The sequence below is a fragment of the Solanum verrucosum genome, unplaced genomic scaffold (genome assembly GCF_900185275.1).
Source record: "Solanum verrucosum unplaced genomic scaffold, falcon-dt-bn FXZP01000078.1, whole genome shotgun sequence".
In the NCBI taxonomy this organism is placed as follows: Eukaryota; Viridiplantae; Streptophyta; class Magnoliopsida; order Solanales; family Solanaceae; genus Solanum; species Solanum verrucosum.
This window is the reverse complement of record NW_026020150.1, coordinates 1,577,425-1,601,662: the sequence shown is the minus strand read 5'-3', so window position 1 is coordinate 1,601,662 and position 24,238 is coordinate 1,577,425. Positions and strand designations below refer to the sequence as shown.

General features: G+C 38.0%; 1 protein-coding gene across 1 annotated transcript; it reads left to right on the top strand.

Moving 5' to 3' along the window:
* Positions 1–2,520: 2,520 nt before the first annotated feature.
* On the top strand, positions 2,521–16,518 carry LOC125828081 (glycine-rich cell wall structural protein 1-like). The gene is made up of 2 exons (XM_049507382.1): positions 2,521–2,815; positions 16,268–16,518. The coding sequence occupies exons 1-2, from the start codon at positions 2,521–2,523 to the stop codon at positions 16,516–16,518; spliced, it is 546 nt and encodes a 181-aa protein (XP_049363339.1).
* The last annotated feature ends 7,720 nt before the right edge of the window (positions 16,519–24,238 follow it).

Sequence of the window (24,238 nt, the reverse complement as noted above, 5' to 3'; positions counted from 1 at the left end):
CGGGCCGTGGATCCAACTACGATCCGTCAGTGGTGGGGCGTGGGTGAGGCCTGGAACTGCTATTTGGCAGTTATGTTTAGGGGCATTATGGGGTTTTCCGATTTTAAGTAATATTAAGTGACGTCGTTTTATACTAAATTAGAACACCTATACAAGGATTTTATTACACTAAATTAAGTCATCCAAGCCATTATTTCAAAAAATCCCCAAAGAACTCATCCTCTCCAAAAATTCTCTCTAAAACTTCAAGGAAGAAGAAGAAGGAAGTTAAAGCTAGGGTTTGAAGGAGCAAGGTTTCCACTCAATATAATTGGAGATTCATAAATAAGGTATGGTAGTCCTTCATCCATGAATAGTTTCATCCATGGAGTCCCTCCAAACTCAATTTCAAAACTATATTTCCCCAAAAGTTAGGGTTTTACTCCAAGTCATGAATTCCTTTCAAAAAATGATTCTAATGATTTAATTACTCTATATTATGATTTAATTGATGATTTATCAGTCTTTTTATGTTGATATCCCCAAGTATCCATGAAACCCCCATATTCCCAACTTATGACCTTGTGATGTGGGTGAATTGATGAACGAAGGATATTATGAGGTTATGGTTGTAGTATTTGAGTTATTTGAATAATGTTATTATCCATGTCTAATGTAGTAATTCTAGATGTGTTAATTTGACATGAGCTTTGACCTTTGAAAAGGCAAGATATGATATAATTCATGAATTATGAAGGTTATGTACATGCTTTAAGAACACTTTGAGAGGGAAGTGTCCATGATTATGATAATGTTGTTGTGTTGATGGAAAGTCTATTATCATGAACACATAATGAACATAATGTGAAAGATTTTCTCATAATATAATTATTCTAAGGTTGAAAGGCAATTCTCACCTAATTGAATCTAATGTTACATGAAGACATGGACGATGAAAGGCTACTCTCACGCATGATCTATTGAGCTATTCTAATGAAGCAAGTTATGACATAATAAGTACTGCATGGGATAAATGCTTAGCACAGAGTGGATACTGTTATGAGATGGAAGCTTCCCCATTAGCAAGGGTGGATTTCTAGAAGTAATCTCTTGAGATGGAAGCTCCCCTGTTAGAAAGGGAGGGTTTCTGGTAGCAATCTCCTTATCCCATAAATTATGTTCCCCTATAGGTCTTTAGCTAGTGGATCCACCTAAAAAGCTAACAAACCATGGTCTTATCTTAGGCAAGTAGGACACCCTTTTCGGTGTGGGTAACACCGGATTCCATGTTTAGCTCCCTTGGTCTATGTCGGTTAAGGCTTATTTCCACTATGATAATGATATGAACAAGAACATGAATTATGAACTATGGTTACTCAAGAAGCTATACTTAGCATGAGTGGGATTATGAGATCTTATTCATGCATTGCACAAGTAGACTTTGAGGGTACTTATGGTATGTTTCTTCTATGATATGATGATCTATGTAATGAACATGTTTATAACTTATGCTTTTCCTTTTCCTTCAAAATGATGCTTTAACTTAGTAAATTGCATGCTTTCAACTAAAATGTCCCTTTTAGCATGTTTTCATGATTTTATGCATGGCTATCATACTTGGTGCATTTTGTACTAAACCACATTTTCCTACATTTTCCCCAAGTATAGGGTTTGGTTCTCAAGGTGGTCCCCATTGTGGCTAGAGCTTAGATTTGAGCATTTCTCCTAGCTTGTTGGTGAGTCCTCATGATTCGAGGACGGATGCTATTTTTGTAGTTTCTTTCATTATATTTCTATTTTCAGACTTTGTTGTATGAGTTGTTTCCCTTCTCAGTGGAACTATTGTAATATATGGCTATATTGAGACAAGTCTAATAGACTTCCGCTTTCCTTTAAGAAAATTTTGGAGTTGAAATGCATTTTATTCTCTTTATTGTTCTATGCCTATGTTATGATATGCTAGGTGGCTTACATGGTACCTTTCGGGGTTCGATGTGCCTTGTTACATCTAGGGGGTACCCTTGGGTCGTGACAAACTTGGTATTTAGAGCACGAGGTTTCGAATGATTCTAGGATGATGTCTCATAAGCCACGTCTAGTAGAGTCTTGTTCATAAGTGTGAAGCGCACCAGATTTATGAATGAGAGGCAATAAGATGTTTAGGAAACTACACTTCTTTCATTAATCTTAAGTCGTGCCTTAGAGTTTAACTCTATAATTCCTTTTCTAATCCTTCTCCTGTGTCTTCAGGATATGAATACATGAAGGGCTAACGCAAGAAGAATGAAGGGTGACAATGTGAATGAAGAAGTTCCTCAAGCTAATAAAGCTCCGATTAATCCTTCAGCTATGTCGGATGTGGAGGTTAGGTCAGATTTCCAAATGTTGGCCCAAGCCATGACGACTCAAGTTCAATCTGTGATAACTCAAGCCCAAGCCATGATGGCCCAAGCCATGATGGCCCAAGCCAATTGAAAGGTTGTAGCTCTGGTGAACCCTAATGTGAATTCCACTGCTTCTAGAGCGTAGGATTTTGCTAGAATGAACCCCTCTGAGTTTCATGGCTCCAAAGTGGAAAAGGATCCTAAAGAATTTGTGGAAGAGGTTTATAAAGTACTTGATATCATGGGGGTGACTTCGGTAGAGAAAGAAGAGTTAGCCGCTTATCAATTGAAAGGTGTTGCTCAAGGATGGTATAATCAATTGAAGAATGGTAGGCCGGTAGGAGCGGGTCCCGTAGAGGGGGAAACATTTAAATCGGCGTTCCTTAATAGGTTCTTTCCTCGAGAGTTGAGGGAAACTAAGGTGGAAGAGTTCATTAACCTTCGTCAAGGAGGTATGAGTATGAAAGAGTATTCTCTAAAGTTTACTCAATTGTCCAAGTATGCTCCGGCTATGGTGGTGGATTCAAGGGATATGATGAGTAGGTATTTGACGGGCGTGTCCAAATTGGTAAGAAAAGAATGCCGTACGACAATGCTCCATCATGATATGGATATCTCACGTCTTATGGTGTATGCCCAACAAATGAAGGATGAGAAACTCTAAGAAAATAATAGGGAGGTGAAAAGAGCAAGGACTGATGATGGGAACTTCTCCAATCCTATGTCCAATGGACAAGGTCAACCAAGGTTCAAACAAAGGTTCTCCAACCAAGGTTCCTCAAATGCTTCCCCAACGGTCAATAAGGATAGGGTGTCTAACCCTAAACCTCAAGGAGACAATGGTGGTGGATCTTCTATGTCTAGGCCTAATTGTGCTAAGTGCGGTAAGAAACATGATGATGAGTGCCTAACCGGCTCGAATATTTGTTTTGGTTGTGGTAAGAGTGATCATTAATTGATTAATTGCCCAACACTTTCGGTTAAGGTAAAAGAGGGAAAGCAAGCTCCTCCTAGTGGTTCAAACTCCAATGCTTCAAAGCAAAACCACTTTTATGCTCTTCAATCCCGAGGTGCTCAAGAGAGCTCCCAGATGTGTTGACCGATATGTTAAAATTCTTTTCTATTGATGTATATGCCTTGTTAGATCTCGGTGCTACTTTGTCCTTTGTGACACCTTTTGTGGCCATTAAGTTTGAAAGACTCCCCGAAGTGTTAGTAGAACCTTTTTCGGTCTCTACACCGGTTGGTGATTCTGTGGTGGCTAGGAGGGTTTATAGAAGTTGTCCCATTTCCTTGTCCCATAGAGTTACTTGGGTGGATTTGGTGGAGTTAGACATGTTAGACTTTGATGTAATTCTGAGTATGGATTGGTTGCATACATGTTATGCCTCTGTCGATTGTAGGAATCGAGTGGTTAGGTTCCAATTTCCAAATGAGCCTATCTTATAGTGGAAGGGGGGGAAATTCTATGCCTAGAGGTCAATTTGTCTCTTGCCTTAAAGCTAGGAAGATGATCCCCAAAGGGTGTATTTACCATCTTGTTAGGGTGAGGGATGTTGAATCCAAAACCCGTTCTCTAGAGTCTGTTCCAGTAGTGAATGAGTTCCCAAAAGTTTTCCCCGATGATTTTCCCGGTATTCCTCCCGAGCGGGAAATAGATTTTGGTATTGACCTTTTAGCAAATACACAACCTATCTCTATTCCTCCTTATAGAATGGCTCCGGGCGAATTTACAAAGTTGAAAGAGCAACTAAAGGATTATTAGATAAGGGTTTCATCCGACCGAGTATCTCTCCATGGGGTGCTTCGGTGTTGTTTGATAGAAAGAAGGATGGGTCTCTTAGAATGTGCATCGATTATCGTCAATTGAATAAAGTGACCATCAAGAATAAGTATTCTCTCCCAAGGATAGAGGACTTGTTTGACCAGCTTCAAGGGGCTAGCTATTTCTCTAAGATTGATCTTCGTTCAGGTTATCACCAATTGAGGGTGAGAGGGGTTGATATTCCCAAGATGGATTTCCGAACCGGTATGGTCACTATGAATTTGTGGTTATGTCATCTAGGTTGACAAATACTCTGGCGGCATTTATGGACTTGATGAATAGAGTGTTTAGTCTATACCTAGACATGTTTTGTGATTGTGTTTATCGATGATATTTTGAACTATTCAAGAAGTGAGAATGAACATGTGGACCATTTGAGAATTGTGTTACAAGTTCTTAAGGACCAACAACTTTTTGCTAAGTTTAGCAAGTGTAAATTTTGGTTAAGGTCCATGGCTTTCCTTGGTCATATTGTGTCAAGTGAGGGTATTGAGGTAGATCCTAAGAATACGGACGTGGTGAAGAGTTGGCCTAGACCTCTAACTCCTTCTTACATTAAAAGCTTTTTGAGTTTGGCCGGTTACTATAGGAGGTTTGTTGAGGGGTTTTCCTCCATTGCTTCTCCGTTGACGGCCTTGACTCAAAAGAAGGCTAAGTTTGAGTGGTCGGAGGCTTGTGAGAAAATCTTCAAAGATTTGAAAGATAGACTTACATCCGCTCTGGTGTTGACCTTACATGAAGGTGCAAATAGTTTTTTAGTATATTGTGATGCCTTTAGAGTGGGGTTGAGATGTGTTCTCATGCAAAACGGTAGAGTGATTGCCTATGCTTCAAGGCAACTTAAAGTCCATGAGAAGAATTATCCTACCCATGACCTTGAGTTGGCGGTGGTTGTTTTTGCCTTAAAAATATGGAGGCATTATCTATATGGGGTGCATGTTGATGTGTTTACCAATCACAAGAGCTTACAATATGTGTTTAGTCAAAAAGACTTGAATCTTCGTCGCGAAGGTGGTTAGAATTATTGAAGGAATATGACATGAGTGTCCTTTATTACCCTGATAAAGCTAATGTTGTAGCGGATGCACTTAGTAGATTGTCCATGGGTAGTGTGGCTCATGTAGAGGATGAAAAGAAAGAATTGGTTCGTGAGGTGCATAGATTGGCCTGACTAGGTGTCCAACTAGACGATTCCACCAAGGGTGGTTTCATGGTCCATAATAGCTCCGAATCTTCCTTTGTGATGGATGTGAAGTCTAAACAAGATCTTGATCCTATATTAGTTGAGTTGAAAGAGTCTATACTCAAGAAGTCCATTCAGGCTTTCTTCCAAGGGGGAGATGGGGTGCTTAGGTACCAAAGTCGATTATGTGTTTCGGATGTTGATGGTTTGAGGGAATTATTTTTAGAAGAAGCTCATAGTTCTAGGTATTCTATTCATCCGGGAGCCACCAAGATGTACCGTGATCTACGGGAAGTCTATTGGTGGAATGTTATGAAGAGAGATATTGCAGGATTTGTAGCCATATGTGCTAATTGCCAACAAGTTAAGGTAGAGCATCAAAGGCCGAGAGGCTTATCCCAAGATATACCAATTCCCACCTGGAAGTGGGAAGAGGTGAATATGGATTTTATTGTGGTTTTGCCTCGCACTTGAAGGCAACATGATTCTATTTGGGTCATTATAGATCGAATGACAAAATCAGCCCACTTTATTCCCGTCAAGGTTTCTCATTCGGCGGAAGACTATGCCAAGTTGTATATAAGAGAGATAGTGAAGTTGCATGGGGTCTCTTTTTCTATTATTTCGTATCGGGGAACTCAATTTACTTCACACTTTTGGAAGTCATTCCAAAAAGAGCTAGGTACTAAGGTTAAGCTTAGCACGTCTTTTCATCCCCAAACAGATGGGCAAGCAAAGCATACCATCCGAACCTTGGAAGATATGTTAAGGGCATGTGTTATAGACTTTAAGGGTAATTGGGATGAACACTTGCCTTTAATAGAATTTCCCTACATTAATAGTTATCACTCAAGTATCGGCATGGCTACTTTTGAAGCCTTGTATGGTAGGAGATGTAGGTCTCCGGTCAGTTGGTTTGATATGGGTGAAATTGTTTTGATAGGTCCCGAGCTAGTTTATGAAGCCATTGAGAAAGTTTGGCTTATTAGAGAGAGGTCGAGAATGGCTCAAAGTAGGCAAAAGTCTTATGCCGATGTGAGAAGAAGTGATCTAGAATTTGAAGTTAATGATTTGGTCTATCTAAAAAATATCACCTATGAAAGGTGTGATGAGGTTTGGCAAGAAGGGGAAACTTAGTCCCCGGTAAGTGGACCCATACCAAATTTTGAAACATATTGGGAAAGTTGCCAATGAGTTGGATTTGCCAAATGAGTTGGCTCCGATTCATATGATATTTCATGTTTCTATTCTTAAGAAATGTATTGGAGATCCGGTATCCATTATTCCCCTAGAAGGGTTGGGAGTTGACGAAAATCTTTAATATGAAGAGGTTCCGATAGAGATTCTAGACCGGAAAGTCAAGAGATTGAGATATAAGGAAATAGCTTCCGTAAAGGTTTTATGGAGGAATCACTTAGTTGAGGGTGCTACTTGGGAGGCCGAGACCGACATGAAGTCCCGGTATCTTCATCTCTTTCCTTCTATTCCTATTCAAGCTTGAGGTAAGTAGTTCCTCTTGAGTTTTCCTTGTTTTGGGAGTCATGTGTTGTATGTGTTTTCCATGATTTCCTTATGTTATGCATATTCTTGAGAAATTCTTGTTTAGTAAGAAAATGAGTTTTTATGATGATTTTCCTCATGTTGTTGTGCATAGAGTATGAGTTGCCTATTGACTTCATGAGATGAATTGATGAACATGCTTTAGTATGCTTTTGAGTGTAATTTCATAATGGCTCCATGATATTGTGTTGAGCATGCTTTTAGTTGGAGAAGGTAGTTCCTCCTATGAATATGTGAAATGTTGAATTTTCATGCATAATGGGTTGTTAGATGTAGTTCTTACTTCCTTATGTTGCATTGGTTATGTTGGAGATAAAGTTGAAGTTTCCTCCTTTAAATTGCATATTATTTTGATGTTTCATGCATGATGGGCTGCTAGTCTTGAGTCTTTAATTCCGTAAGGTGTCTAGATCATCATTCGAGGATGAATGATCCGAAGGGGGAGATATTGTAACACCCCAGAAACTAGTAGGCTAAACTAGAGCTTGACGTTAGGGTTAGAGTCTTGAATGTACCTCCCCATACTTTAAAATAAATGTTTTCATGTTAGAACGTCAAGGTTCAAACCCCAAGGACCAACCATGGGTCCTTGAGGAGGACCCTAAAGAGGCTACCTGGGCAGTGACCAACGAGGGCAACTCACTCCCTTTAGGTCCACCCATGCCTCGTGGGTGAGGGGAAGTAGGTCAAAGCCCCAGGAACCAAGTCCCAGAACCCCAAATCACGTTCACCAGCATGGGTCGTGGGTCCAACCATGGTCCGTCAGTGGTGGGGCGTGGGTGAGGACTGGAACTGCTTTTTGGCAGTTATGTTTAGGGGCATTATGGCGTTTTCCGGTTTTAAGTAATATTAAGTGACGTAAGTTTATACTAAATTAGAACACCTATATAAGGATTTTATTTGAATAAATTAAGTCATTCAATCTATTATTTCTAAAAATCCCAAAAGAACTCATCCTCTCCAAAAATTCTCTCTCTAAAACTTCAAGGAAGAGGAAGAAGGAAGTTGAAGCTAGGGTTTGAAGGAGCAAGGTTTCCACTCAATTTCTTTGGAGATTCATAGCTAAGGTATGGTAGTCCTTCATCCATGGATAATCTTCATCCATGGAGTCCCTCCAAACTCAATTTCAAAACTAGTAATTCCCCAAAAGCTAGGGTTTTACTCCAAGTCATGGATTCCTTTCAAAAAATGATTCTAATGATTTAATTACTCTATATTATGATTGAATAAATGATTTATTAGTGTTTTTATGTTGAAATCCACAAGAATCCAAGAAATCCCCATATTCCCAACTTATGACCTTGTGATGTGGGTGAATTGATGAAAGAAGGATATTATGAGATTATGGTTGTAGTATTTGAGTTATTTGAATCATGTTATTATCCATGTCTAATGTAGTAATTCTAGATGTGTTAATTTGACATGAGCTTTGACCTTTGAAAAGGCAAGATATGATATATAATGCATGAATTATGAAGGTTATGTACATGCTTTAAGAACACTTTGAGAGGGAAGTGTCCATGATTATGATAATGTTGTTGTGTTGATTGAAAGTCTATTTTCATGAACACATAATGAACATAATGTGAAAGGTTTTCTCACATTATGATGATTCTAAGGTTGAAAGGCAATTCTCACCTAATTGAATCTAATGTTACATGAAGACATGGACGGTGAAAGGCTATTCTCACGCATGATCTATTGAGCTATTCTAATGAAACAAGTTATGACATAATAAGTACTCTGTGGGATAAATGCTTCGCATCGAGTGGATATTGTTATGACATAGAAGCTCCCCCGTCAGAAAAGGTGGGTTTCTAGAAGCAATCTCTTGAGATGGAAGCTCCCCCGTCAGAAAGGGCAGGTTTCTATTAGCAATCTCCTTATCCCATACACTATGTGCCCCCATAGATCTTTAGCTAGTGGATCCAACTAAAAGCTAACAAACCATGGTTTTTCCTTTGGCAAGTAGGACACCCCTTTTCGGTGTGGGTAACATCGGATTCCATGTTTAGCTCCCATGGTGTATGTCGGTTAAGGCTTATTCCCACTATGATAACGATATGAACAAGAACATGAATTATGAACTATGGTTACTCAAGAAGTTTTACTTAGCATGGGTGGGATTATGGGATCTTATTCATGCATTGCACAAGTAGACTTTGAGGGTACTTATGGTATGTTTTTTCTATGATATAATGATCTATGTAATGAACATGCTCATAACTTATTCTTTTCCTTTACCTTCAAAATGATGCTTTAACTTAGTAAATTACATGCATTTAACTAAAATGTCCCTTTTAGCTTGTTTTCATGATTTTATGCATGACTATCATACTTAGTGCATTTTTGTACTAACCCATATTTTCCTACATTTTTCCCAAGTGTAGGGTTCGGTTCTCAAGGTGTTCCCCATTGTGGCTAGAGCTTGGATTTGATCATTTCTCCTAGCTTGTTGGTGAGTCCTCATGATTCGAGGACGGATGCTATCTTTGTAGTTTCTTTCATTATATTTCCATTTTTGGACTATGTTGTATGGGCTGTGTCCCTTCTCATTGGAACTATTGTAATAGATAGTTATATTGAGACAAGTCTAGACTTCCGCTTTCTTTTAAGAAAATTTTAGACTTGAAATGCGTTTTCTTCTCTTTATTGTTCTATGCCTATGTTATGACATGCTAGGTGGCTTACATGGTGCCTTTCGGGGTTCGATGTGCCTTGTTACATCTTGGGGGTACCCTTGGGTCGTGACACTAGAATCTCCTAGCACAAAGTTGTGTTGAAAGTTTCCTTACAAATTAAGTTTTGATATAAGTTTCCTTACCAATTACGTGGCCCATAACCTATCAAATTAAAGGTATTTGAATCCTCTTTCCAACGCCACCAATTTCGTGTCAATCCAATTTTTGAGTAAAAAGTTATGACCATTAAAGTAACTGATGTAGTGAAGTTCCGTTTTAGCCGCGCGAAAAATTCTAAATAAGGTAATTTTCTTCTCCTTATACCACTAGGAAAACCTTAAAAACGAATTTCCTAACTCCTATAATGCCCTAAACACTCATATTTCCATCTTTTAATCCATCATTCTCTTCTCTCTCAAACCCTAGGGCAAAACCCTAAGAAAATAAATCAAAGTAGAAGACTCTATTCAGGATTCTTTAAATCTTTTTCAAGATTCTATCTATCTTTTTCAAGATTCTTTCAATGTTTTTCAAGATTCTTCTTCAAGGTAAATCCTTCTCCAAGAATTTCATTATTTCCAACTCAAATTCCTCCATACAATTATGAATCACTAATGTAAATCATAATTCTTTGCCATAGAGTTTCAAGAAACTAATTCAAGAAATCTCAAGAAAGTTTTCTTGATTGTTCTCCTTCAAGCTAGGATTTCAAGGCTTCTAATCAAGTTATTCTTCAAGATTCTTCAAGAACCTTGTTCGCCCAGGTATGTAAGGTTATCATAGTTTCATCCTCACACCCTACAACTACTTTTAGATCAGTAAAAGAGTAATCTAGGATTCTTTCCCTAGATTTGAGTATTCTTGAGATAAGTTGATTTTGAGTTCTGGAGTTCATGTTTCTTTTAAAAATTCTATTCCTAATTATTGAGTGTCTATATTGTTATTGAGATCCTTGAGTTGATTTGTTCATGTCTATATTTCAACATGAACCCTATTTTGAGTTTTAAATTTTGAAAAGCTTTTTTTTTAAAGGCAATACTTGAGTTTTAAACTGCCTTTTTGAGAAAGTTAAGATGATTTTTGAGAAGGAGTTTCTAAAACATGATTAGTATGACAATCGAGTATGACATCAATGTTTAAGCAATATGCTATCTAGTTATGTCATCAATGTTTAAGCAGTATGGTATCTAGTATGCCATCCATGTTTAAGCAACATGGTATCTGGATATACCATCAATGTTTACCCAGTATGACTTTCCGAGTCATCAATGATCATATCACAATATGATTTTGATATATTTTTGAGAAAGTGTTTTTAAGTATGAATTTAGCAAGAGTATAAGGGAACTAAGTATTTCCAAATTTATCAGTTTTTACATTGATAAAAGAAAAACTTTGATTTCTAAATGAGTTATGAGTTCAAAAGATATTTTAAGAGTAGTTACCTTTTTTAAAAGGGTAGTTTGAGAGATTACTGCAAACCAGAGGAAGAGTTATGTTTTTAAAACATATGAGCATGAGTATATATTGGGAGTAGTATTGAGCACCAATATGGGGGAGAGTTCAGACAACTCACAGCCCCATAAACCATGTATGCCAACATGGGTAAAAAGTCATACTTTTTAGATGATTCCTTGTTGCTTTTAAGCATATCTTAGTAGATCCACTTAGTTGAGGAGTTCTATACCTCGGCTAGGTATAATACAGTTCTGGCAGTGTAGGTGAGACGTTGTATCATCACGTAGCTCATAGTGATGGTTGTTGGTTAGAGAATCTCCCAATAAAGTTAACGTGTATTTTTATATATCACTCATTATGTTGAGTTCAAAGATGAGAAAGTATTTTGTAAAGCTCTAAATGATTTAACTCCTTTATTTCTCTACATTCAGTTGAGTATATATCTATATTTACAGTAGTCCTTTCATTCAGTTTTTTTTGTTATTCAACTATATTACATACTCATACATTCAATGTACTGATGTCATTTGACCTGCATCTTTTAATGATGCAGATACATGTTCTTATGATTCTCAACAAGAGTCCGTTGAGATCATTTCGTCAGCTTTTAAGTAAGACCTCCTTTCTTCTGGAGGACTCCAATTTTTATGAGTTGTTACCAGTAGTTATCTTGAGGAGTCGTGGGTCTTGTCCCAACACTCATCCTTGTATACATTAGAGGCTTCACATATAGACAGTTTTGGAGAGTTTTTCAGTTTCAGATATTTTATTTAAAACTTATGTTTATACTCAGTATATTCAACAAAGTTTTGAGACTGAGTAAACTATTTTTAAGCATTTCTTTCTATTTGATGCTTATGTATACTTGAGTTAGTCTTTCGCTTGTAGTCTGATAAGGGTTTGCTTGGGACCAACAATGGTTCTTGAGTGCCGGCCACATACATGGTGTAGGCTCGGGCCGTGACAGTCTCACCATCTTTTCATACATATTTTTGCCTTTACGAGTCTACTTTTTTGAATTATATGAATTTCACCATTTTTAGTGTGGATTAGCCCATGGATCTTGCGCCTTTGAGGTACACAAAATTTTTTCTGAAAAAACTATTTGAGAACCTACGTAATGAGTTAGGGAAGCATTACGTATAGTTCCACCATTTTTCAGGCATATTTTTGCATTTATGAGCCAACTTTTACTAATTACCCAAATTTCACCATTTTCGTGTGTGTTAGCCTATGAACATGGCACCCTTGACACCAATTTTTTTTCCTGAAAAAACTATATGAGGACCTCTGTAATGAGTTGGGACAGCACTACGTACAATTCTGCCTTTTTTTCACGTATACTTTCCTATTTACGAGCCAACTTTTACGAATTACCTGAATTTCACTATTTTTCATGTGTATTAGCCTATGAATCTGGCGCCTTTGGGGCATCCAATTTTTTTTTCTGAAAAAACTATATGAGGACCTCTGTAATTAGTTGGGGAGGCATGAAGTACAATCCAACCATTTTTCAAGCATATTTTTGCATTTACGAGCCAACTTTTACGAATTACCCAAATTTTGTTATTTTTCGTGTGTATTAGTCCATGGATCTGGCGACTTTAGAGCTCCCTATTTTATATTTTGTAAAAACTATATATGGACCTCTGTAATGAATTAGGGAAGCATTACATATAATGTCACCATTTTTTCACGCATATTTTTGCATTTATGAGCCAACTTTTACAAATTACCTGAATTTTGCTATTTTTCGTGTGTATTAGCGCATTGATCTGGCGCCTTTGGGGCACCTGCAAACTTTTTCTGAATAAACTATTCGAGGATCTATGTAATGAGTTTGGGTAGCATTACATACAGTCCTACCATAGTTTTCACGCATAATATCACATTCATGAGCCAAATTTTATGAGTTACCCAAATTTCACTATTTTCTGCGTGTAAGCCCATGGATCCTGCGCCTTAGGGAGCCTGAAGTTATGAGCGTTTTCAGTTTCACCATTTTAAGACTATTTTTTCTAGTTCCACTCCTTAATTTGGTTTGCCTTTTCATCTTATTGAATTTTTATCTATATAGAAGAATAGTTACATTGTAATTGTTTGTTTTAGTTAATTTTTAATTTTAAAGTGAGGCCTGTAAACCTCATTTATTAAAATATTTGAAAATTGCGTAAATCTATTAATAGCGACCATGATATGCTAGTTCTTGCTAATTTATTTAGATGTTTTTATGTTAAATAATTATAAATATAATTCATGTGTGACTTTTTTAAAACTTGTCACAATATTATTAGCCTTGTTTTTCTTGTTTCGGGGCTCGGGGGAGTGGGGTGGGCACCTCTGGGGGGAGGGGGTTGGCCTCAGGACGGTGTGGAGGGGCCTCAGGGAAAGGCGGGGCATCCAAGGCAGGGCGGGGGGTCTCGAGGCAGGTGGGACCTTGAAGGGAGTGGGGGGGACTTGACGCAGGTGGGGTCTTAAGGCAGGCGGGGGGAGGGGGAGCTCGTTGCAGTAGGGCCTTAGGGTGGCCTCATGATGGTGGGGAGGGGCCTCAGGGCGGGGCGGGGCGGGGCTTTCGGGGTAGGGCGGGGCTTCTGAGGCAGGGCAGGGGGTCTCGAGGCAGGGGGCCTCAATACTGGGGGGGGGTTGTGGCAGGTTGGTGGGGGGGGGGTGCTCGAAGCGGGTGGGTAGGGGGCTGCCTCGTGGGTTTTGTAATTTTTTTGTAAAATAATTTATTCGAAATATAACACACACGAAAAACTAAAAAAATTTCCTAAATCTTCTATATTGACATCTATATGCCCATAAATGTCGTAAAAATTGTGAGATTGTACGTACTGCTCGCTTAACTCACTAATGGGGGGTTGTGTAAAGGTTTTATTAAAATGTCGTCTGTAAGCCATATTCGTGGGTGTTACACACGAAAAATTGAGAAAAACTCCTAATTCTTGTAAATTGACCCCTAAATACCCAAAAATGATGTAAAAATGTTGAGATTTTACGTGCCTCTCCCCTAACTCCCTAAGGCTCTTCTGTACAGATTTTTGAAAAAATCATCTGTAAGCCTTATAGTTATCACCATAATTTTCATGGTCTACACACGAAAACTGAAAAAATTGTCTAATTCCTGTATATTGACCCCTAAATACCTAAATAATTGTGTAATTTAAGTAGACCGACTTGGTCAATGCTATATTTTATTTTTCTTCGCCAATTAACTGATCGAGTCGGTCAAATTTTTTGTTCTTCATCCAAGTTGAATTACAAATTTACAATTTTAAATCATTTAATATCTAACTAGTGTTTGTAAATGAGTAATAATACAAGAATTACACTACACAGGTTAGTCCATCAATTTAAGGAATTCCTGGGGAATTGAGTTTTGAATTATTGATTGTAGTATCTAATCTCTTTAACATATGATTTATTGGAAAATAACTTTACTATCCCATAAATATAGTTGATCTCTTCAGTAGTGGATCTATCAAAAACAACCTCACTATCCCACAAAGATAGTGAGGTTATTGGAGCTTATATTAAGTTCGAAAGAAAAAAACAAAGTGTTAAAATGTCTTAAAACATTAATGTGTGCTTAATTGGAGCTAGTGCACAATACATGAATTATTTTGAAGCATATACTTATTTTTAGAATATTTAGCTACATTTTTTAGGACTATTTGTTTGTTTACATAATTCATAATGGAACTTGAATATTTCATCATCTTAATATCCAGTAATTAAGCAATTGGGTTTCAAGACCATAATGTTCAAAATGGAATACATATAATCCCGCCTATCCGTCTCAAAATATTTATCGTTTTTATTAAAAATATTTATCTCAAAATATTCCTTCCATTCACTTTTACTTATTCATTATTCCTAAAATATATTTTTTCAATTTTACTTGTCACTTTTAACGTATCAAGAATTATATATATATATATATATATATATATATATATATATATTTTACCCTTAATATATTACTTACTCTCCAAAAATTTCCAAGACTATATGAGTATTCTGATAAAATACAATCATATTCATCATTGCTTTTAAGGGATGTGCTAAGTTTAATAAATGGATAAGTAAAAGTGAATCGAGAGAATGTTAGTAATTATTCTTAAGAATACAAACACAACAATTAATTAAGAAAAGTTATATCTTAAGACATAATTAGAAAACTAGTCAACTACCCTCCTAATTAATGTTTAAGGGACGTATATATAAAAGAATACGACAACTATTTTGAAGCAGAGAAAGTATTATTTTTTTTCTACTTCCAACAAATAACTCGAAACACAAGACATAATTTAGTAACTCCAGTTTCTTTATTGAGGTTTAACTATGTATACATTCACTTCAATTTTCCTTTTGTTTTTTACGTTTTGGAAACATTTATAGATTAGTTAATTGTACTACCTATTGTATTTAACCCCTTCTTATTCTTATTTTTTTTATAGTATCTCAACTGTTAATTAATACGATATTCTAAGTAATATTTAGCATTTTCATGGCAAATCAAGCATTATTCCTCAAAAAACAAACGCCACAAAAGCAAAGTAAGATACATTCATTTTTAGAGAACTCGATACGTGTTACATAATATTACATAATTTTAAACTCTCTCTCTCTCTCTCTCTATATATATATATATATATGTATATTGAACTAACAATGGAGGTCATAATAATGACTAGTGTCCGCTTCCATATTTTGCGGGGAATTTGTCACAAACACTCATTACTTTTATTGGTGATGGCATGAGTCGAAAAAAAGTCATCACTTAAAATTTCATTTCTTGTTGTGGCTTTCAAAAGAGGAGCTAACTATTGGAAGGGGGTTAATCGAATCTCTTTAGTGGCAATATAATATTGGTTGGATTCCCTTAACATTTAGGAAACTTTTAGTGATGTAGTAAAGGTGATTTAAAAATTAGTTTATGCCTCGATTCAAATTTCAAGTAAAACATTTTTTTAAATTCTCTTGTTAGAATTAATAGAATTCCTAGTTCCGCCACTAATCGAAGTTATGTTATTTTTGTGTGCATTGCTAACAGTAGATACAAAGATGAGATGCAAGTTGATGCTAATTGTTGTTTTGGGAGTTGTAGTGCAAACTTCCTCTGCAAGGAAGCTTCTTGACAATCCATTATAACCCAATTTACCTAACTTCAACGGTGGATTCAACCAAATTTTAGGAGGTCTTCGTAGCGGTGGTAATGGTGGTGGTGGCGGAGGTGGTGGAGGTAGTGATGTTAGACTTGGTGTTAGATTTGGATTTGGCGAGGGTCATGGATCGGGTGAAAATGATGGATTTGGCCAAATTGTAGGGGACCTAATTGGTGGTGGCGACGGTGGTGGTGGTGGAGGAGGTAGTGATGGTGGATCTGGTTTTGGTATTGGGTATGGTGAGGGTCACGAATCCGGTGTAAACGATGGTGGTGGATGAGATGGTAGTGATGACGGATTTGGTTTTTGGCATTGTATATGGTGAGAGTCATGGATCGGGTGAAAACGACGATAGCTGTTGCGGTGGTGGTGATGGTGATGATCAAAATGGAGGTAGTGGTTTTGGTGCCGGAGGAGGATGGGGCAATAGTGGTGGTGTTAATCGATCCCTCCATTTGCTCAAATAACTAATTTTCATGTGTGTGCTATTTCACCTACGGTTATTATTTAAACATTTACCTACTACCAACTTTTTGATTATTAGTGTCATGCCCCGAGCCTACATCCTGGGCGGGACTGGCTCTCGAGATCCATTACTGGCCCAAAGCGAACCCTCGGCCTATCTAGACTCTTAGCGTAAGACTTTAAGCATTAATAAAAGAAATCAAATGCACTTAAATCAATTGTCTCAAAATAACTTAGAATGTTTTAGGAATAAACATTCAACTAGCCAAAGTGGCAACTCGAGTCTTATAACAAAACAACTGAAATGCAAAGACTAAAGAACTATATCTATTTGTCTATGAAGCCTCTAAAGCTATGAGGGATGTCGGGACAAACCCCCCGATCATCCTAACAACTGAAAATGCTAAAACAATATAAAAAGGGATCCTCCAGAAAGGAAGGAGGCTCACCAAAATGACTCTGAATGCTCAACTGGATCAATGAAGCGCTGGATGTTGTTCCTGGTCACCTGTATCTGCATCATAAATCGATGCAGGCCAAATGGCATCAATACATTGAATGTACGAGTATGCGAGGGGAAAACTAAACATGACATAAGCTTGAACTGAAAATCTGAAAGGAACACTTACCTCAGGTTTACTCGTCGCATGGATACACAACTCAATGCAGAATTAAGCAACAATAAAGGTGCAGTTTATATAAATCATTTAAAATTGTAGGTAGCAACTCAATGTATTGAAGAATACAATAACAACTCGATTTATATATAATAAAGTATAATACAACTCTGTGGGAGTTTCTCTGATCGACAACCATCACTATGAGCTATGTGATGATACAACCACTCGCCCACGTTGCCAGAATTGTCCTGTAACTGTCTGTGATATAGAATGCCTCAACTAAGTGGATCCACTATTCTATGCTAAAATGCATTAAGGAATCATCTAAAAAGTATGACCCTTTCTACCCACGATGGCCACATGGTTTATGGAGACTTGAGTTATTATGAACTCGCCCCCATATCGATGCTCAATACTACTCCCAAAATATACTCAACTCATATGTTTAAAGACATAAATCTTTCTCTTTGGTATGAGGTTATTACTCAAAAACTTATCTCTTAAAAGAGATGGAACTCAAACCTACTCATGAAAACTCATTTGGAAATCGGTGTTTCTTCTCATCTTAAATGTGAAAATATTTGCTCTTTGGGAGTACTTAGTCCCCATATATCATTTTAAAGAAATGAACTCGGCTCTACTCTTTCTCAAACTCAATGCTTAAGTCTTAAAACAGGTTTAAAACAATTGTAAAAGACTTTTGAAGAAACTCTAAGAACTCTATTTACTTGACTCTTAGCTCTACCTTGCATTTGAATTATGGATTCAAGGGTTATGATCTCATGTTATAGATGATCTCTTGATGTTTAAACATACCTTAGAATGTAGAAAACAACTAGAAAACATAGGTACGATTCGAGGAAACTCAAACTGAAAGAAGTGGGAAAGGGTGAAGGACCTGGCAAAATGAGTGGTGCACGGTGCCAGACCGTGAACTGCAGAAGCTGGGTTGGGGCGTACCGAGTGGCGTGGCCCCCTAGAGCCCATCCTATAGACACCTCATGCTGGCGCACTGAGTGGTGCGGTGCGCCAGCCCCTGCTAAGAAAACCTACGAATTTTCTTGTTCGTTTTTCGACCCTAAATCGTCTAGATTTGATTAGTTTTTTCCCCAAACACTTAGATTAGATTCGAATACCGAACAAAAGTATACAAGAATATACTTAAAAACAACCTTAAATCTCATCAAATCATCTCAAGAACTCCTCCAAAACCCAACAATCCAGATTGAAACGAAATTTCAACAAAAACTCATAAACTCTACTTTCAAGAATGTAAATATGATGAATGTAATCATGATTGGCGCATGGGTGAATGAACCCAAACACTATGTGATCTCACATACTTCTTAGGGATTAACCCTTGGCGAAATCCGCAAGCAAAACTGAAGAACGCGACGAACCTTGGCTTTTCTCCTCTTTTATCCTCTTTTCTCTTCTCTCAAAGACCTAGCGTAATTTTCTAAAGCGTAAACTGAACCAAATCCGTTTAGACCCTAATTTAATCACTAAAAATGAATTAAACTAATTAGGTATTGAAAATACAAAATTACCCCTCTTAAATCTCGGTGACTTTCCTTATCCAGACAACCCGACTTCAAACAGACATATATCCCTCATACAAACTCGAAAATTAGCAAACTAGGTGGCGTTGGAAAGATAATTCAAAGAAATTTCATTTGATATATTGTAGCTCACCAAACACATCCTTTACTAAGAGTTATGGTCGTTTGAAGTTGACCCAAAACTCATGTTTAACAAAACTGTCCAAATTTCAGATTTTAATTCTTTCCAAAAATAGTTCTTTCTAATTCTAGCTCTTTCAAATAGCGGGGTGTTACAATATCTCCCCCTTGGGAACATTTTTCCTCGAATGAGATTACTCTTAGTAGGCTAAGGATATAACATCTAACATTCAGCTCAAACACCCAACAAGCAAAATATAAATACAACATGCCAACTTAAGAAAATGCCAAGAAAAGGATTAGTATCTTAATTTGGAATTTCTACGGATTCGAAGAGATGTGGGTACCTCTTCTTCATGTCCTCCTCAGCTTCCCAAGTAGCTTCCTCAACAAACTGATTACTCCATAAAACATTGACTGATGCTACCTCCTTGGTTCTCAACTTGCGAACCTAGCGGTCTAAAATCTAAACAGGAATCTCCTCATAAGATAAGCTATCCTTAATACCAATATATTCAGTAGGTATGATAAGTGAAGGATCACCCATACACTTCTTCAACATAGAAATGTGAAATACCGGATTGACCGCTGCTAACTCTTGCGGTAGCTCTAACTCATAAGCCACGTTATCGATCCTCTTGGATATCTTGTAAGGACCAATATATCGGGGACTCAGTGTCCCTTTATTACCAAATCTCATAACACCCTTAATGGGTGAAACCTTCAAATAAACCCAATCATCTACTTCAAACTCTTAAGTCTCTTCTCCTAACATCTGTATAGGATTTTTGACGACTCTGTGCTGCTTTTAATCTCCCTTGAATAACCTCTACTTTTTCCATAGCTTGATGCACTAAGTCTGGTCCTATCAACCCATCTTCGCCTACCTTAAACCATCTAATAAGAGATCTGCATCTTCTCCCATAAAGAGCCTCATACGGAGCCATCTGGATGCTAGAGTGGTAACTATTGTTATAAGCAAACTCAATGAGAGGTAGGTGATCATCCCAATTACCCTTGAAATCAATCACACAATCCCTCAACATATATTCTAAAGTATGAATGGTGCCCTCTGCTTGACCATCAGTCTGAGGATGAAAAGCAGTACTCAAGTTCATCTTTGAACCCAAACCTTTCTAGTATGACTTCCAAAATTGTGCACCTCTATCTGAAATAATGGACACCGGAACTCCATGAAGTCTGACTACCTCTTGAATATATAACTTAGCATAATCTTCTGCCGAATGGGTAGTCTTTACCAGTAAGAAATGGGCTGATTTAGTCATTCTATCTACAATCACCCAAATGGAATCATGTTGCTTGCGAGACCACGACAAACCTGTGATAAAGTCCATATTGATCATCTCCCACTTCCATTCTGGAATCTCTATATTTTGAGCCATACCACCGGGCCTCTCATGCTCTAATTTAACTTGTTGGCAATTCGGGCACTTAGCAACGAACTCTGCAATGCCTTTCTTCATACTACTCCACCAATTGACTTCTCTCAAATCTTGATACATCTTTATAGAACCCGGTCGGATAGAATATCTGGAGTTATGAGCTTCCTCCATGATCCTCTCTTGGAGTTCATCCACCCTTGGTACACACAATCTACCTTGATACCTCAATACACCATCTCACCCTTGTTCGAAAGCCATCACTTTTTGCTTATGAACATTTGCCTTCAATTCAAGCAAAATAGGATCTTGGTCTTGTTTCTCTTTCACTTTAGACAGTAATGATGATTCAGCCCCATTCATCACCACTACTCCCCCTTCATCATGATCCTTAGTCGAACTCCTAATCATGGAAGTCTATGTAAATCTTTTGCTAATTCTTTCTTGTCTTCCTCAAAATGGGCGGTACTACCTATAGACAATCTGCTTAAAGCATCAGCAACAACATTAGTGTTACCTGGGTGATAGAGAATACTCATATCATAATCCTTACGTAATTCTAACCACCTTCTCTGTAGGAGATTAAGCTCTTTCTGACTAAACACATACTAAAGGCTCTTATGATCGGTGAACACATCTACATGGACACTATAAAGATAATGATGCCATATTTTCAATGCAAATACTATGGCAGCCAACTCTAGATCATGGGTAGGGTAATTCTTCTCGTGAACCTTAAGCTGTCTGGAGGCATAAGCTATAACTTTGCCATTCTGCATTAACACACAACCAAACCAACTCTGGACGCATCACAATATACCACAAAACCTTGGGTACCCTCTTGTAAGGTCAATGCTGGGGCGGTAGTCAACCGCCATTTCAATTCCTGAAAGCTTTTCTTACAAGTTTCAAACCATTGAAACTTAACTGTTTTCTGAGTTAAATTAGTCAATGGGGATGAAATAGATGAGAACCCCTCGACGAACCTTTTATAGTAAATAACCAATCCCAAGAAACTCCTAATGTCAGTTGGAGACGTGGGTCTATGCCAGTTCTGCACTGCCTCTATCTTTTGAGTATCAACTCTAATTCCATCACTGGAAACAATATGGCCTAAGAATGCCACAGACTCAAGCCAAAATTCACACTTAGAGAATTTAGCATATAACTCCTTATCCTTTAGATTTTGAAGGACTATTCTGAGATGAGTAGCATGATCTTCCTCATTCCTCGAATAGATTAGAATGTCATCAATGAAAACGATAACAAACATATCTAAATAAGGCTTGAATACTCTATTCATAAGCTCCATGAATGCTGCAGGAGCATTGGTCAAACCAAATGACATAACTAGGAACTCATAATGACCATAATGAGTCCTGAAATCTATCTTAGGGATATCACTTTCTCTTACTCTCAACTGATGATAGCCAGATCTGAGGTCTATCTTAGAAAAACAAGTGGCACCCTGAAGTTAATCGAAAAGATCATCAATTCTCAGAAGAGGATACTTATTCTTGATAGTAACCTTGTTCAAATGACGGTAATCTATGCACATTCTAAGAGAACCATCTTTCTTTCTCACAAATAAGACCGAAGTGCCCCAAGGTGCGACACTTGGTTAAATAAAGCCTTTCTCAAGGAGATCTTTGAACTGCTCTTTTAACTCTTTCAACTCCACTGGAGCCATTCTATATGGAGGAATAGAGATAGGATGAGTATCGGGATGAATATCTATACCGAAGTCTATTTCCCCTCAGGAGGGACTCTGGAAAGATCATCTGGAAACTCACTAACAACTGAAACTGAGTGAATATGAGGTGTCTCAACACTAGAGTCATTAACTCGGACTAAGTGATAGACACAACCTTTGGAAACTAACTTTCTCGCCTTAAGATACAAAATAAAATGAACCTTAGGCATTGCTGAACTACTCCTCCACTCAAAAACTAGCTCATTAGAAAACTGGAACTTAACAACTCGAGTTCTACAATTGACTGAGGAATAACATGCATGAAGCCAGTCCATACATAGAATGACATCAAAATCTACCATATCTAACTCAACTAAGTCAACCATGGTATTCTTGTGATTGATGGAAATGGTACAATCACGATAGATTCTCTCAGCTAGAATAGACTCACTAACAGGTGTAGAAACACTGAAGGGCTCAAGAAGTTGCTCAGGGAAGAATATCAAAATTCATAGCAATGTAAGGAGTCACAAAAGATAGACTCGCTCCTGTATCTAGCAAAGCATAAACATCAAAAGTAAAGACTTTGATCATACCAGTGACAACATCTGGTGAATTCTCTTGCTCTTGACGACTAGTGATAGATATAGATAGTTTGCTCCTCCACCTATCCCTGAAGTAGCTCCTCTAGGTGCAGCTCTGTCTGGTGGAGCAACTGAAGAAGATTGGGCTCTAGTGTCCCTATTTCCACCGCTCTACCTATTCTTAGGGCACTCTTTCATGAAGTGATCCTCTTGACCACAGTTGAAGCAACCAGTGGAGCCATCGCGACACATTCCTAGGTGGTTCCTACCATACTTAGCACATGTAGGAGTCCAATTACCTCCTTGTGCCACACTACTTTGAGACTGTGCAGGTCTAGCTCTGAAGTTTTGTGAATTCTTATTATTGAACTCACCTCTGTTCCTTGGTGCAAGTGCACTAGCAGATGATAGAGTAGGTTCCTTTTGCTTATGTTTGAAAGATGACCGGTTGGCATTACTCTTTTGCTGTCCGGACTCATTCCCTGATGTCTTAGCCTTCTTGTTTCTAAACTCTTCTCTATCCCTCAGCTTATCTTCCTCAACCTGCTGCACATGGATCATCAACCTTTCTATGTCCATATCTCCCATCATCATAGTTGTCTTTCCCTCTTTACTTGACATATGAGACAATCCACCAACGAACAAACTCATCCTGCTCCTCATGTCAGCCACCATCTTCGGATCATAACAGGAAAGTTGAGTGAACTTAAGGCTGTACTTATGCAAACTCATAGATTCCTGCTTAAGAGTAAGGAATTCTCGTACCTTCGCTTCTCTCAGTTCCCGAGGAAAGAAGCACCCCAAGAAGGCCTCCTAAACCACAACCTAGCTCACAATCGATTCACCCTCATCTCTACCCTTCTTCCATTGATCAAACCAGATTCTAGCGACACCCTTCAATTTGTATGCAACTAGTTCCACTCTCTCAGCATCAGTAACATGCATAATCTCCAAAAACCTTGAGAAGCTCCTCAACAATGTTTTTTGGATCCTCAGTGACACTTGAACCAGTGAAGCTTGGAGGATTCATCCTTAAGAAATCTTGGATTCTAGACGTATCAGCCACATGTTGTCGAACCCCTCTTTGTTTCCCAACTTGGTTGGTCACAACAGACTCGGCATACGGATAGCTTCCCGAAATTCAACATTAGTGACCTCTCCTTGGGGTTGCAGTTTTGGTGCATTAGGTACCCCTTGTTCTTTAATGTTTCTCCTAGCAGGACGTCCTCGGACAACTCTTCGAAGAGGCATGATCTAAAAGACATGCATAAGCACGAGTTAGAAAGAAACTTTATAGAAACTAACTCTATTGCATGAAATAAGTATGAAATAAGTGAGATAGTTCCTAAATGTTGCAGCCTCCTAATGATAGATGTGGCACGCTTCACACCGATAGCTAGGATTCTACAGACAGGACTTCATACACTCCCTAGGAATTTTCAACCCTGTGCTTTGTTACCAAGTTTGTCACGCCCCGAGGCTACACCCTAGGTGGGACTGACACACGAGAATCATTGATGCTCCCAAGCGAACCCTTGGCCTGGCTAGACTCTTAG